This window comes from Fusarium vanettenii, assembly GCF_000151355.1.
Source record: "Fusarium vanettenii 77-13-4 chromosome 12 genomic scaffold NECHAsca_29_chr12_4_0, whole genome shotgun sequence".
Lineage (NCBI taxonomy): Eukaryota > Fungi > Ascomycota > Sordariomycetes > Hypocreales > Nectriaceae > Fusarium > Fusarium vanettenii.
The window spans coordinates 389,753-404,991 of NW_003315856.1; the positions used below are offsets into that span (position 1 = coordinate 389,753).

The following is a 15,239-nucleotide window of genomic DNA, read 5'->3' on the forward strand; positions in this document are numbered from 1 at the left end:
ACCAGAATAGGAGAACGGAATTTTTTCCATTTCTTCACCTCTATACCATCAAATATATCTCTAATTACGAACAAATAAGGTTGAGCGGGTTCTTCACCGCTTCCAAATAAAGAAACCCGCTCAACACGGCCCAGGAGCCAGTGTGCGTGCCGTCTGCCGTAGATATTTCACATTCCTCAACACTCGGACCGACTCCAGCCGATCACCCTTCTTAACTATTATTTTAATTAGAAAACATCCCTAGGTCCGTTCCATAGTCTCAAGATGGTAAGGATTGGAAGTGCCCTATCTGAAATTAAGGCTAGTAATAGGGCCGGTGCCGACGGATGAAAACATCCGGTGCTTGCCATGATTACTGGGTCGGTGCTCTTCAATCTAAACCAACCTCCAACCGCGGAATAGGATGTGTACGTTCTCGCGGGAGGACGGGACAAAGTAAAATTATCCATGCCTTCTCTTCCCGCCAAAGGATGCGGAACCCGGCCCGTCTCTTCGGATATCCGCTGTGCCGGACATGAAGAGCCAGCCATCGTGTCTCACGATAGGAACGGCCAGGGATGGTTTTGACCTCACTTGGAGCAGTAAACCACCTTACCCTAAACTTTCGATGGGAATTGGGCCTATTGCTCGTGTCCTTCTGCCATTTACAGAAAGGTAATAGGGATAGAAACTAGAATCTTAGATGTACACAAGGCATACGCGTGTAACATGAATGTTGATAGAACACCGTCTGTGAAGTGAAAACATACTGTCCGCAGTGTCCTACATATTACTTGTCGGCTTATAGTTCTCACTGGCAGTTCCAGCCTCCAAAGGCCTGATAACGGAGCAACCCGTAGCTGTCATATGGCTCAATAGCTTGATAGATACTACGAAACCGCTTCCGAGTTGCTGCCCACCAAACATTCAAGATGGAGAAATCTCCAAAATCTTCTGGAAATAGTCATAAAGACTCATGCATGACCCTGCAGTTTACGGCTTCCCGGAAAACAATGAGATCAGCTCTCCTAGCGCACACGGACTTAGCCGTTCAGAAGCAAGTAGTTAACATGTACGGTTTTTTAACCCTTAATTTAACCGCTTTGTCCTGTAAAACACATCTGTAGGCCCAACTGTCTGAAGAGAACGCGAGCGGCTTTCGGCATTAAACTCGGAACCGCTCCTACGGGGTTTTATGTGCCTTCGCTGCGGTCGTTTCTGCGCGGCTAATTAATATTTTTAGAACTAGTGATGCTTGCCAAACAACTTCAGTTCAAGTAAACAAATCGCATCTAACATGGATGGGATAGAAGAGAATCTATCTTCTGGCTCAGTTATCTCATCCCATCAAAGGTCGGACTTTAGCTATATGAGAGGGAAAAAACACGATATCAACACACCATGGCATCATATCCCGATGCTAACACAGTGGGGGCAACGAATATCAAGGACCCAAGAGATGATCTGACCAAATTGGCGACTTCCCCTGTTGGAACGGTCTCGCAGTGCACTATCTCTGCCAATGTTCGTGATTAGACCAGGAGAAAATGAGACACAAATGGACCCTGGTAAGAGAAAGCATTGTCCCAGGGTAAGCTGCCAGGCCCAAAGATAGGGCTACAGAGTGTCATGCTATGCTTATGGAGTACCTACAGGGAGATTCGCGAGGAGGACGCAGTCCTGTCGGGTTCTTTGCAGCCAACCTGAATGTCTGAGCTGGATAATTCGGCCTTGACATAGGACGGCAACAAAAAGGGGGCTTGAAATCATGAGTCTATAACAGGTACTATCAACAACGGCACATTTACCTCGGTCCTTGGAGCTCGGATAGCCTACGTACTCGGATCTCCAGCAGCAGGACGAGTAAACGGCCAAGTGTTCAACTCTCCCCTCACTCAGGTGTATCATCGGCATCATCAGACCCCCAGTTACAAAATCCTTCAGCGGTTTCGGCGTACGTCTTCGCCTCAACATCGTCGGGGCAACTTCTAAAGCAACTGCAAAAGACAACAGGGTTATTACTGAGCTCGCGTTGGGGGCGCCAAACTTACTTCTTGGCCTCTGTATATACCGCGCAGAGGCAGGGGATATCGTCGTTACACTTTTCAGGCTAGAGCAGCATGAGCCATGAGTCACAGTGTCAACGCGTGTGTGATACATACATCAATGTTCTCGAGACAACTGGCGACAGCTTCCTTGCTCTTGCATTCCGAGGAGGGTGGGTCTTGGGCAGACACCCAAGCAGCGGCGAGGAGGACAAGAATAAGAGACTTCATTGTGAATAATTGAAGTGAGTGGTATTGGCCTTGATGGTGAAAGATATTTTGGATGCAAGGATACTTGGGGAAAAAGATGATAGGAAAACCAATTGATATATGCCTGGGCTGGTATGATGAAGACGCCGGTTTAGGCATGAGTAGCACAGATAGAGTTTCAATTTCTCGCCGCTTGTGCCTGACATGATATTCAGTTACGGTATAGTTCAAGGCCGTGAAGGCGTTCCTGGCCTTGTATCCTTTAGCCATCATTCCGAAACGCGATCCGTGCCTGAAGAGGCTGATGATGAGACTCACAGCACCTTGCACAACCACCCACATGAATTTAAAAATGGTAAGTAGACGAAAAGTTCAAATTTAAGATTAAATTGTGTGTATGATGGATGTTAGCCCATCTAAGGTGTCGAGCCCAGGCAGGAAGACGGGTAGGGCCATGAGCACCACTGTAAACCTCATGCCGGTCAAGCGGCCTGAGAAATAGGTATATTGACAAACGAGACTTGGATTTAAAGAAGCAAGATAAAAATTTCAACTTTCCCTCTCGCCGTCAGTCTTTCTATCACTACAACGAGCATTCAGTTGAGGAGTTTACCCATCTTCAGCGCTCCATTTATCGGCAACGAGGATGAGCATTCTTTGACAGTAGGAAGATGTATCCTGAACATCGCTTCCTTATAATGTAATTTTATGATGAAGCAACGGCAATTGCTATCCGTGTCTATGTTCTGTTTAATCTATTAGTAGTAAGTTGATGCTGTTCAGCTGAATCATATCCTTGCGCCCGCGTCATGGTTCCAGCGTCATCAGAGTCCTTCTCAAGTGCCATTTGGAAAGCCGGTCATCATCCATTCGGGCGAATGGTTTAGTGGTATAATACTCCCTTAGCATGTTTCTTCCAAAGGACTTGTCTAGTATGGGAGTGGTCCAGGGTTCGATTCCCTGTTCGTCCATTGTTGGTGGTTTAATTCCACTGTTATCCACATTTTTTGGCATTTGTGGCAGCTGAGCTACCCTACACTGTTAGATGTTCTTTTTTGCACGTCAAAGGGATTGTGTAGCCCAGTGTCTAAACTCGCTCTGAACGACTTCTTGTATCGCTAAGAATTGACCTTTTGAGCGATGTGTTTGGCCCCCTTTTTTGCAGGAAAGTTGTTTGTTCAGCTCGTTGTTCTGCCTTACCTTGTTCTTCATGTGGCTACTGTGATGGATCATTTTTTAGGCACGATCGCCTCCCTCACATGACGTGTCTTCTAGATCCTCGGCCCCTTGCTCCCGGCCTAAAACGCGTCAAACACGTGAATATCATGCATTTATTCTTCCTCTGCCAAGCTTCTCCTGTTACAGCGCCTCGCGGTTAATCAATTGACGCGCTTGACTTGCTCACAAGCGAAGAACAATGGGATCGGGCGTTACCCAATAGGGAAATAAAAGACCCGCTTTCAGCATGACAGACCCGTAAAAGGGACAGCTGTTCTCATTCGTCCAGGAGCGCCCCTGCACAGCCAGTCTCGACCTCCCTCACAATCAATCACAACACATCCATCAGCCTCACTCACCAAGACCCGTCGATTGGCCTCCACATCCTCTCAGGCTTTTATTCCTATGGCCTTGTATCTCTCCATGGCTGCATAACCTATCTATCGTCACCATGCGTCGCGCCCTCAACCTGCGCCTCGCCCTCCAGGCCACCGCCATAAAGGTCTCGGCCAACCTGGTCGTCCAGCTCATCAAGCACTACAGCACCCCTGGCCAGTCCACCTTTGACTCGCAGCAAGTCCTTGAGTTTGCCATCTATGGTTTCATCGGCTCTCAGATCGGCAACATCATTCAGTTCGTCCTCGAGGACTGGTTCCCTACTGGCAGCTCACAGCCCAGCGGCGAGGTGCTGCCCAGCATCCAAGGCGACGTACAGCAGCTGGAAGAGAAGAAGGACGATGATACCGTGGTTCGTGAAAAGAAGCGATCGTGTCTCAACCTCAGCCCTGATATAATATGGCGTAATATCCTGGCCAAGCTGGTACTCGACCAAACCATTGGCCTCGCCATCAGCGGCTCCGTCTTTCTCATCTGTACAAACATCGCCCGTGTACCGCACCCAAACCTAGTTTTCCTCGTCATCCGCGATAGGCTATGGCCTCTTGTCAAAGCGGGATGGCACATCTGGCCACTGGTGGCCGTCTGCAACTTCCTCTGGGTTCCAGTACGATCGAGAGTGCTGGTAGCTGTGTGTGTGGGATTTGGATGGAGCATATTCTTGAGCATCTTTGCTATGAGGAAGTGAGGAGAATTTTGCGTTGTTCCAGTTGGAGTTCCGGGGTTTGACGGGGTGATGCAAGCGACGCGAGTGCATGGCATCAACAGCAATTATCTGCATTTTTCTTTGTATTGGAGTTGTATGGATTAGACAAGCAACAAGTTCTTTTGTCTCTTTAATAACGACGGTGGCTGGCTATTATTGAGGTTGTATCTGAGTCACGGAGTTGCTTATCTGTAGCTGGCTGAGATATGTAGCTATCTAAGGGCGACCAGAGGTGGAATCACAACAAGCGTTTATGAAAGAGGACGTTCAAGCAGACACTGAGGGCTGAAACCCGAAAAGTCCATGAATGCGTACCAGTGTCATTCATGGTATGCTGCTTAGATGGCAAGAAAGAGTGCCTCTCAGGTGAAAGGCCTGTTTCTTCCAACACAACAAAGTCACGACCAACCAAGAACAACGCCCTTTGACTTGTCCTTCACTAGCTCTCCACTATAAGGCGCTCTCTTTACACCGTGTGGCGTCCATGTCATCGTGGGGGGCTCGACCTGGGTGGGGTTGATGTTGAAGTCGCCCCAAACTTCCTATTTGGGAACTTTGGGTTGACGCTCTTATTGTCCATATCTGCCAACCAAGAACTACAAAAGAGGGAGTATTCTCAGTTTCGAGCATTTCTAAAGCTCTCACTATACCTAAGAGCAATCCTACCTTGAACCCCATCCCCGCTTGTTGAATACAGTCCCCCAAACCCATCCAGCCATGATGTCCTACACCAGCGACTGGTATCAGCCAGCCGAGACTACACCTCACAAATGCACACTCATGGCTTATCCCAACAATACTTGTGTCACTGGTGGAGACCTACTGCTGGCGGCCCAGAAGGAAGTTGTGTCCATCGCCAACGCCATTGCCGAGTTTGAACCTGTCACCCTCTTTGCCAGCCCAGACACCCTCGACGAAGCCAAGGCTCTGGCAGGCAAGGGTGTCTCTGTCGTGCGCGAGCCCAAGACGAGTCACCTGTGGCTTCGGGATTTTGGTCCCATATTTGTCAAGTCGCGGGACGAAAAGACTGTCCGTGGTGTGAACTTCAACTTCAACTACTGGGGCGGCAAACGCGGACCATCCGGAGATGAGGCTATAGCGCCTATTGCGGCTCAGCAGATGACGGGCGCTGAGCCCTTGACTGTGAAGCTCGTTGCCGAGGGTGGTGGAATGGATATTGATGGGGAGGGTACTTTCATGGCGGCTGAGAGTGCGGTGCTCAACGAGAACCGTAACCCCGGCCGAAGCAGGGAACAGGTCGAGGCCGAGCTTAAGCGTGTTCTCGGTGTCAAGAAGTTTCTTTGGCTCTCAGGAGAGACCGATAAGGACACTACGGACTGCCACGTCGATGCTCTTGCTCGATTCGTTGGCTCGGGCAAGGTTGTCCTCAGCAAACCTTCACCAACAAACCCTGGACGATACGTCGAGGCGTACAACGACGCCAAGGCGAAGCTCACTGGTGCTACCGATGCCAAGGGTAGACCCATCGAGCTCATTGACTGCGTGGAGCCGGACTTGGGGAAGCTCGAGAACGTGGTCGAGGGGGACATCATCGCCTCGTACGTCAACTTTCTTCCCGTCAACGGGGGTCTGATCATTCCCAAGTTTGGCCATGATGAGAGAGATGCGGAGGCCTTGGAGCTGTTTCAGAAGCTATATCCGGACCGTAAGGTGGTACAGGTGTATATCAACGCTCTTCCCATTATTGGTGGTGGCATCCATTGTGCGACACAACAGGTGCCTGCGGTGAACTAGGATCAAGGTGTCGCGTCGTGTATGCACTCTGAAAACTGAATAAATGGGCCAGTTTGCGCCATTACTTAGCATAATTTGAGCAAATTGGCTTCTAGTGAGATCCTCCGACAATACGATGACTCGCATTTGTGATGGAAATCACTACATTGACCGGAATGATGATCAATCTCCGTGAAGAGTGCCTCGACCCACGCCGGGACGCGGACTTGTATATTCGTGAAAGTGACTACGCTAAATACAAAAACTCCAACTGACCTAGAAGTAAAAGACCAGCTCCCTGCTGTGACGGTAAGGCCAAACATGCTGAGTAGTAGTGGTACAAGTTGTCGACCCCTTTCAGTATGGTAGAAACTCGCTAATCTTGGGCAATGACATATCAGCCAACTCGTCATCATGGCCATCATCCACAGCCCAGTGATCCTCCAGGATGTCGAGGGCCTTTTGCGTGTTGAGGAGTCCAAGACACTTGGAAACACCATGTAATAGATGCTGCACCCTCTCCCGATGAGGTCCGAGGGCGTCGCACCCCGCAAAAAACAGGGGAGGTGTGAGTAGAGTTACGGGCGTGAGGCCATCCCGAAGTGTCATCCGCTCAGCGCCCTCGAGGATGCGACGGACTAGGTCTTGGATTGTAGATGAAGACCTGGGTAAGCGACGAAGACGTCGTTGAATGAGGAGTAGGGCCGTTAGCTGCCACACCTGATTCGATAACCGATACTCGTTCACCTCATGCGGTGAGAAGACGCGACCTCGTATGGAAAGAACTGGAGGTGGATTGGCTCGGTCTCGGTCGATGATGCCCTCAAGATAGCTCAGAAGCCATGAAACCTCGGCATCTTCTGTGTCTGTGGCCTTGTTACTGCGATGCTGTAGCCGGGCAATCTCCTTGAACACGCCTAATAGATCTCTTGTACGTGCCAGGTACATGTCAATGTAGACAGGCTCGCTATCGGAGGATTGCGTCGAGGGTGTAGGGATCGTTGTTTGTTCAGACACGAGATCACTGGCAGCGTGGCAAACTAGTGACTCGGTCATGTCGAACCAGCGCAACAAAAAGCGCAACTCATCTGTCGGATTTTGTGAGAGGCCCTTGTCTTGGAGTCGAGAGATAAGCCCCCGAGCGCCCCGGAAGTGTATGCTCCATCGATCACGGCTAGGATTGGCGGCAAAGACCTCGCAGACAAACAGAGTCCTTGCTGCAGCTAGCAGCGGCACGAGCTGTCGGTCATCATCGCATTCGGAGAGCCTCTGACATAGAGATCTTGAACTGAGGGCTTGAAAGCCTTCTATAATGAGACCTTGTGCAGTCTGCTCGTCACTGGTCTTGCAGCTGGCCAGTTTGTGCACGGCGGCGAGAGCGACGATGCCCTGTAATAGAGCGTCATTGAAGACGGCCATGGGAAGAATCAACTCGCATAGCTCATCGAATATTTGAGGATGAGGGGCGAGAGCTCTGACGGTTCTTTCTGTGAAATATTGAAGACCGGACATGTGTAGGGGGGATAGATGACTGAAGTATCCGACAGGAAGTGGTAGAGAGATTTGCCTCCGCCGAGGAACCAGATCATAGCTTTTAGCTGGGCTCAACAGAGAAACTTCTGAAGAGGTTGAGGAAGAGGTGTCATAGTTTTCTGTTTCCTTGGATAGGGTACTTGGTGAGGGAGAGGAAGAAGGGGGAGGAGTAGAGACGGCGACAGCAGCCTGGCTTGGTTGAGGTGTGGAGGGAGAGACGTAGATGAAGTTGTCCCGGTTGATATCTAAGACCAGGGTTAGCTCAGGTCGTATAGGTTGATTGGATGGAAAGCACCTAGCCTTTGAACACTCAACTCATTCCGGGATAGACAATTGCCAAACGCAGAGCGATTGAAGGGTCTCCCGCCCCATCTCAGATGAACCCCATACTCACAAGCCACGCCCGCACTCTTGCAGCGCTGACAGGTAGGCCTATCCTCACTGCACTTCTTCTTGAAACGCTTGCACCGAGAGCATCCGACCCATGAACGACGCTGTGGAGGCATCACTTTTGAGGCAGAACAGAGGGAGAAAGGTGGCTGGGGTGTTAACCAATGTTTGTCTTATGTCACTGAGTTTGGAGAGACAAAAGGCGGGGAAATATATAGTCCCCACCGGAAGAAGCGGCGATAAGACCAGATTAGAGGCTAGTCCTGTATAGGAAGGATGGGGCGACAGTCTCGTGAGCCAGGGTTGGTCTGTTATCTAGGAGATAGCAACAGACCAAGCCAGTTGAGATGGATGGCTGACTCTGTGAAGAATTTTCGTGTCTTGGATTACTGATATCCGTGGGGGACCTGTCTTAAATACATATACGCCTGAATCCCCTTTTTTGCCTGTCCGCCTGCTTCAATCTTCCTCAACGTTGACAGTGCTGATGAATGCGTCTTGGACATGCTTATCGCACCCCTGTCCATAATGACAGGGTTGACCTATCCCATGATTTTCCTTTATCTTGGTGGTCCAATGCACCATCCTTCTCCTTCTCCTTCTCCTTCTCAACGAAGCTTCTAGCTGAATAGCCATAACATAAGAAGTGCCGTACTCTCCGGCAGACCCGACCAAGTCGTGGCGCTGCAACTGACGCTGGTATAGGAATGTGTGCTCTCAGTCGCGTAACCCTTGATAAGAGTCGCTTCAGAGCAGAGCCCGACTTGACGTCGTATTGCATGACCGAGACATGAATACCCTCGTCGCCGCCGACGTGCAAGTCTTCGAGTTCCTCATAGCCTAGAGAAAGGTAAAGCGATTTGCCCATCTCGGCTGCAATGACTCCTTGGCAGACATTGTCAATTTTGGCGAGATCGATGCCCCACCGAACTAGACGACCACCATGACCACGTCTCCAGTACGCGGGATGGACGACAACCATCTCCATTGTTGCGAGACCCTGGAAGTACCTAAGATGAAATTCACTGATGGGGATAGGTGTTGACATAGGATCAGGCTGTGACTCACTGTTCTTCCGCCGCCTCGCAGCGCTCGTCAAGCTCGTCGCAGTGGTCCTTGTCCATGTCTCTCATTGGGTTTTTCATGAGTTCGGGATAAGGGGCTGATTGAATATGTTAGGGCCAGGAGACGAATGGAGAGTACGAGTGTACATACCGTCGTCCTTTTGAAAGGATCCTTTTCTGTCTGAGCCAGGCTGGAGTTTCCAACAGGCCACACCGACAACCACCTCATCATGAGGTTCGGGGGTAGGCCAACCATTGTCAGCCGGGATGATTGCCTTGGTCTTTGTTCCTTCGTTGGGATCAAACTTGTCGGTGGCGACAAGGACGATGTGCTCGGTGCTTTTGATGACGGACGAGAACTCGTGGCAATACGAAAGGAGGGTATCTTCAGGAAATTTGGCATGATATGGACGCTCCCAGTCAAAGACGGAAGAATAGGGAAAGCCAGAAGCAGCGACGATGCCGATGCGCAGGATATCGGCCGGCGAGGCAAGACGTAGACGGCCTAGGGGAGGAGGAGGAGGAGGCAGACCAGGAGAGGGAGCCATGGCCGGTTCGATTGGCAAAGACTTGATCTGGAAAACATGACGAGGCTCTCATGAAATTCAAATAATGGGGGATGCTCCTTCAGACCGTGTGTCACGGCAGGAGCCTCGATTGAGGCTCTGCGAGAGGAAGGGAGCAAGGTGGAAGGGAACGTCTCATGTGATTGGTTCATCGATCATGCAGGAGGTTTAGACTCGCCGGTTGAAGGGGAGGGTTAAAAGCAGGCTGTGTCTTACGTTAAAAAATCAGGCTCTGACCTTGTGCTACACAAAAAACATTCCTTTGTCATTTTAATGGCGCGTTGGCATGGGTGTTGACGTACTACTGCGACATTTCTCAAACTCGCCGGTCAGGCCGAGCCTTGTCCTTGTCACAGCAACAACACGCACGCACTCCATCTTTCACCGCCGGGACTTGGCTGTCGTGTCACCGTCTTCACCGGTCAGAGTAAGGCTCTGACATCGCCCACGCCAAGCCCCCTCCCAGCGGGGTAATTTCTAGTGATAAGCCTCGATGCGATCCTCAGAGCCTCTTGCTCAAACTTCATTCTAGCAGCGATCACCATGGTCAAAGACGACAATGACGTCTCCCCAGCGGCTGAAATGGACGAGAGTCACAATGACTCGTGGCAACGACTCGAGCCGGAAGAATGGCGCATGATCAACTTTGACGACGGCTTCAATTGGCCACATCACCTGATTCAAGGTGAAAGCGACCACCAGCCTGCCTTAGCGGCATCACCTAATGCGGCCCTAGACTACGAGCTCGTCAAGGCATCACAGCCGACAGATGAGGCGGCTCAAGTCAAGCATGAAAACACACAAACTCCCAATAGAGAATCCGAAGAGCCGCCCGGCTTGGCAGAGTTGGCAGAGTTGCCACATCGCTTTCGCCTTGAACAATCGCGCTCATCAGTCACTGTCCAATCACACTCAAATTCAAGCACCTCAAGTAACACACTAAATTTCACGCCTGGATCATCTTCAGCCAGTCCTTGGCCACCTGCCCGCTATGGCTCAGAGAGTTTTCAGCCTCATTCTGCCCCCCACAGCTTCCTATCAAGCCCTTGGGAAATGGAGAGCCTTGATGCGCCAAGACCAGAGAACGAAGCTCACACCGGTTATTCGCTTCCTTCGGATAACGCTAGTACTGGGGTGCCCGGTTATGATACAAGCGAGCAGGGGTTTGGAGCCTCACCTTGGACATGGTTGCCAGGCCCTGGCCTCCCAAATGCCCAATTTGGGGTGCAGACATTCACCGATGAGTTTAACAACTCCTTCCTATTTGTGCCTTCAGCACAGGCCATAGAGGCATCACATTATGCACCTGCTTCTACAACCAGGGGACCCGGCTTGTCAATCCCTTTGTGCTTTTCACCGCCTCCGAACCAGGCTCCGCTAAGTGTGCATTCAGACCCGGGCACACATGACCACCAGCAAGCTAAGCGCAAGCGTGATAAGGACGACGTGCAGAGCCGCACACAGACGAACAAGGTTCGAGCTCTGGGGGCGTGTTTGAGATGCAGGATCTACAAGGAAAAGGTTCCATCCACCCTCCAAGACCTCTATGAATGACGTGGTGAGGCTGACCTCTCTGCAGTGCGACCTCGAAATTCCCTGTGGCCGTTGCGTCCAGGTTTCTGAAAGCGCAAAGCTGTTCACGCAGCCCTGCCAAAGGGTTGATCTCACCGATGTAATTCCTTTCCGGACTGGGAATGCTCGGATGGGCCAAACAACTTCCGTCTTTCCGAAACCCCAGTGGTTTGTCGGGAGCCGCAGCCGTACTGCACTCGTCACCCACTTCATTGAGAAGGTTGACGTGAGCGAGCTCCCAACGCTGCAACTCTTGTGCCGGCAATTCTCCCCGACACAGGACGACGTCTTGTTTGAACATTACGAAGACGCGTATGGCCAAGTTATTGTGGTTGAATGTCCCCCTGTCGCATGCGTAAGTAGCCCGTCTAGACCAGCCTAGAGAGTATCGTTGAAAACAAGCGCCAGATGAATATCGAAAGCCAAAAGATCAAGCGAGCACTTGCAGAATACATGCAAAAGATCTTACCCTTTGCGGTAAGAGAGATGCTGGCTACTTCAAAAGATGAGATTTATCGCAACGGACTCGCCGAAGCACACCGCCTTGCTTTTCTCAGTTCTGTGAGAAGTAGTCTAAAAGCGGCTTTATGCATGTCTGACCATGACTAGAGCCCGATTCCTATGCTCCAGAAAGCACTCGAGATCCTCGCCTGTGTCCACTTAAACTTTGATACTCCTATCTTGGTGGGCGACACGCTCGGCGTGCCAATCTTGAGGGATAAGAGGTCGCCCATTCAGGGGAGATACCCGGTCCCCTCCGTATTGGATTTTCAACTAGACACGCTTTGCATCCAACACATGCAGAAGCTGATGAAGGCTGTGTCAAGCGCTCTCAAGAATGTCATATTTTCCAAAGAGAGGCATACTCGCTGGTACGAGATTTTTCTTACCATCTTTGTACTGCTCGTTTCGATCGAGCAGGTCTACTTGACCCAATTTGAGTACCTTCAAGGCGCCGACGCCGCAAAAGACGTAGGTTGCATCTGCCTTGATACATTGGTCATGCGCTGAGCCCCCCGTAGAGAGTCAACATCTTTGCCCAAGCCTCACCTGTCACCAATCACATGTTTGGCTTATGGAGGGCGTCGGCTAAGCATCTTCTATACCATTATCGATGCGTCATGAAGGGGACCCTTCCATTTTCAACCTCTTTCAAGTTGGAGAATGAAGGATACGCACTTCTAGACAACGAGGCTATCAAGTACATTCGAGAAACAGCGGCTCTGGTACGTGAAAGAGGTACAGTCCCCTTGGTTTCAACTAATTCGTCCCCGCTTTCCACTGACGAGGCTCGTTTAGAGGTGGAGTTGAAGGCTCTCAGGGATCTTGATAACATTTCAGTGATGCCTTTGTGTTGGATTTCCGAGCTCTTTCTAGACGAATCGGGGACGCCGGGTCATAGAACTTGACATCGAGGAGAGGTACTGATTCTATTTGCCCAGTGGCATTGCCATCCACGCGATGACAGGGCCGCATTTGTGATTTTAGACCTTGGGAAGCATTGCCTGGCCTTGGCGAGTGTCAGATGAAACGCTAAAAATCATCTGACAATGGAATTGCACATTAGAAAAGACTCACACCTTCTCATACCCTACCGATTGGCATTGTCTTAGTTGTCAGATAACAGCAAGCCACTATGAGGCTCTGCCCCGTTACACAGGCATGTCAGCCGATGGCTAATTGTAATTCCTTCCTAAAATGGACGTGTCAAGTCTGTGTGGTGTTATTTGCGTTGGGATTGAAAAGCTAGGACTTGTTTTGTGGGAAGGGGGAGTCTTGAATTTTCAAGTTGCACTTTCGCAGAGCCTCATCGCCACTGTGGAGGCTCAAAATGTCAGAGACCTACGGGCAGTACTCCGATAGTCTATTTATTCTGCATCATTCCGTCTCATATCGAACTCAACTTTCTACTGCAACAGCCCACAGCAGCCTACAGCATCACAACAATGAGCCTTCCTACCGGATTCCCTGAACAGCTTAAGGGCCCCATGGCCTGGGATGCATCTGACTTTGTCCAGAACCCAGAGGCTTACACTCTGACACTGACTGAGAGTGACCTCTTGGGAATACGGACAGCCGTCAACCACTTCAAGGGTAAGGATCCTACCATCCGGTCTTTCATCAGATATTGACTCTTGTACTTAGGCCTTGGCCTTCCGCGAGGCTCCGTGGATCGGTCCAACTTTCCCCTCCCTGAGGCTCTCATCACGAAGTTCCGGCAAATCAATGATACCCTGAACAATGGGCACGGCTTTCAAGTTGTGCGTGGGATTGACCCGACCTCCTACAGCGAAGAAGAGCACATCCTCATCTTTGCGGGCATCTGTGCCCATGTGGCTACCCACCGAAACTGGTTCATCGGTATGTTTATCAAGGTTACCAAGCATTAAGCAAATATTTCTGACAAAGATTGAAAGATCATCTCCGACATGAAAGACAGGACGATGTGGCTGGCGTCAACTTGCGCCCACCAGAGCTGCCAGTCAAAATGGTATGATACGACTTGAGAAGGCTACATCGTGAACTACTTAGCTAACCTCTTCATTCATCACAGGACTTCCACACTGATGTGGACTCGGGACCCATTCTCGCACTTTTCATGGAGAAGCAGTCCAAATATGGTGGCAACCAGCACCTCTCGAGCTTCTGGACCATCTACAACTCCCTTGCTAGGGAGTCCCCTGAGGTCATCAGGGAGCTTGCATCCAACTGGCACTGGGAAATGCCAGACAAAGAGAATCTTGATGGACCCAACATTGTCCTCCCATCTCGGCCAATCATTGGCAAAGCGGATGGAAGGTTGCAGATCAACTTTGCCAAGGCATATCTTGCCAACCACCCCCAGTACCCTATGAACAAGGGCTCGCCATCCTTGTCCCCTTCGCAAGAGGCTGCTCTCAAGATCCTCACCGAAACAGCAAGGAGACACAGTCTTCAGCTTGATACCAAAGCAGGCGACCTTGTTCTGGTCAACAACCTCGCCATGATGCACGCCAGAGACGCCTTTGTTGACGATGTAGTCTCTGGCGATGTACGTCACGTGCTCAGGCTCTGGCTTCAAGATCAAGACAGCTGGCCCGTAGCTTCTTCCCTTGGGTACATTGAACCGGAGAAGACGTGGCACGTTTCGGATAAGCATCAGTCGCTTCGTACACTGTCTGAATGGGTTACACTTCCCCGACCCATCCGTGCGGTTGATGCAGCTGCATCGCAAAAGCATGCCTGAAGCGAGTGACGGGTGTGTGAAATGGGACAAGCAGGTCGAGTTTGAGATGAAGGAGGAGGTTGCAGTCAGTCTTTTCGCGGCGGGGTGGAGGAACATGGCAGGATGTTGGGAATAGTGGCTATACCCTGTTGCACTCCGTTCGTTTTTCTTGATCCTCATGTATGCAATTTCTTTATTAGACAACTTTCCTTATATATACTTTTCCCTCTATCTAAACCCCGAATATCACACTAACCTGTACAGCAACAAGGCTGATTCGCCCAAGAACAATCGACCTAAGCCATAGCCTTCTCTTACGCCTCTTTGGTGTCTCTCATCGTACTATCCAAGAGTTTCGAGGCCGCGTTGAAGCAGGCTGATGTTACCTCGACATCCTCTTTGTTATCGTAAGAGTCTTGCTGCGTGTGCGTTTGCTTGTGATCGGAGTGGATCTTTGTCTCTTAGACAGGAAGTCCCGAAGTTACAATACACTTACCTTGAAGGACTGTTATACTCTGGGCAAAGGCTCGTGCATATGATACATGGCTTACTGGTTGAGGCCTGTCGAATATGATCCTCAGAGGGTGAAACACTGAACGAGAAGAGTCACCTGTCAAGAGC

The 15,239-nt window shown here is 50.5% G+C and overlaps 5 protein-coding genes across 5 annotated transcripts; 3 read left to right on the plus strand and 2 right to left on the minus strand.

The window, feature by feature from the left end:
• Positions 1-3,804: 3,804 nt before the first annotated feature.
• Positions 3,805-4,814, plus strand: NECHADRAFT_72973 (uncharacterized protein). The gene has a single exon (XM_003043273.1). The coding sequence runs from the start codon at positions 3,904-3,906 to the stop codon at positions 4,534-4,536; it is 633 nt and encodes a 210-aa protein (XP_003043319.1). The 5' UTR covers positions 3,805-3,903; the 3' UTR covers positions 4,537-4,814.
• A 460-nt stretch (positions 4,815-5,274) lies between these two features.
• Positions 5,275-6,309, plus strand: NECHADRAFT_87513 (uncharacterized protein; the record flags this gene model as incomplete). Its single annotated transcript, XM_003043274.1, has 1 exon — positions 5,275-6,309. The coding sequence occupies one exon, from the start codon at positions 5,275-5,277 to the stop codon at positions 6,307-6,309; it is 1,035 nt and encodes a 344-aa protein (XP_003043320.1).
• An 837-nt stretch (positions 6,310-7,146) lies between these two features.
• NECHADRAFT_25244 (uncharacterized protein) lies at positions 7,147-8,327 on the minus strand (the record flags this gene model as incomplete). Its single annotated transcript, XM_003043373.1, has 2 exons — positions 7,147-8,066; positions 8,117-8,327. Coding segments are annotated over 2 exons (1,131 nt in total), but the record flags the coding sequence as incomplete, so codon positions are not given.
• Positions 8,328-8,719: 392 nt separating this feature from the next.
• NECHADRAFT_87515 (uncharacterized protein) lies at positions 8,720-9,823 on the minus strand (the record flags this gene model as incomplete). The annotated part of the gene is made up of 3 exons (XM_003043374.1): positions 8,720-9,221; positions 9,280-9,373; positions 9,427-9,823. The coding sequence occupies 3 exons, from the start codon at positions 9,821-9,823 to the stop codon at positions 8,720-8,722; spliced, it is 993 nt and encodes a 330-aa protein (XP_003043420.1).
• Positions 9,824-13,359: 3,536 nt separating this feature from the next.
• On the plus strand, positions 13,360-14,639 carry NECHADRAFT_53536 (uncharacterized protein; the record flags this gene model as incomplete). The annotated part of the gene is made up of 3 exons (XM_003043275.1): positions 13,360-13,507; positions 13,559-13,788; positions 13,968-14,639. 3 exons carry the CDS (start codon positions 13,360-13,362, stop codon positions 14,637-14,639), a joined length of 1,050 nt encoding a protein of 349 aa, XP_003043321.1.
• Between the last annotated feature and the right edge of the window lie 600 nt (positions 14,640-15,239).

Excerpts from the sequence above, each read along its gene's own strand:
- NECHADRAFT_72973 (XM_003043273.1), top strand. The coding sequence starts at position 3,904 with ATGCGTCGCGCCCTCAACCTGCGCCTCGCCCTCCAGGCCACCGCCATA.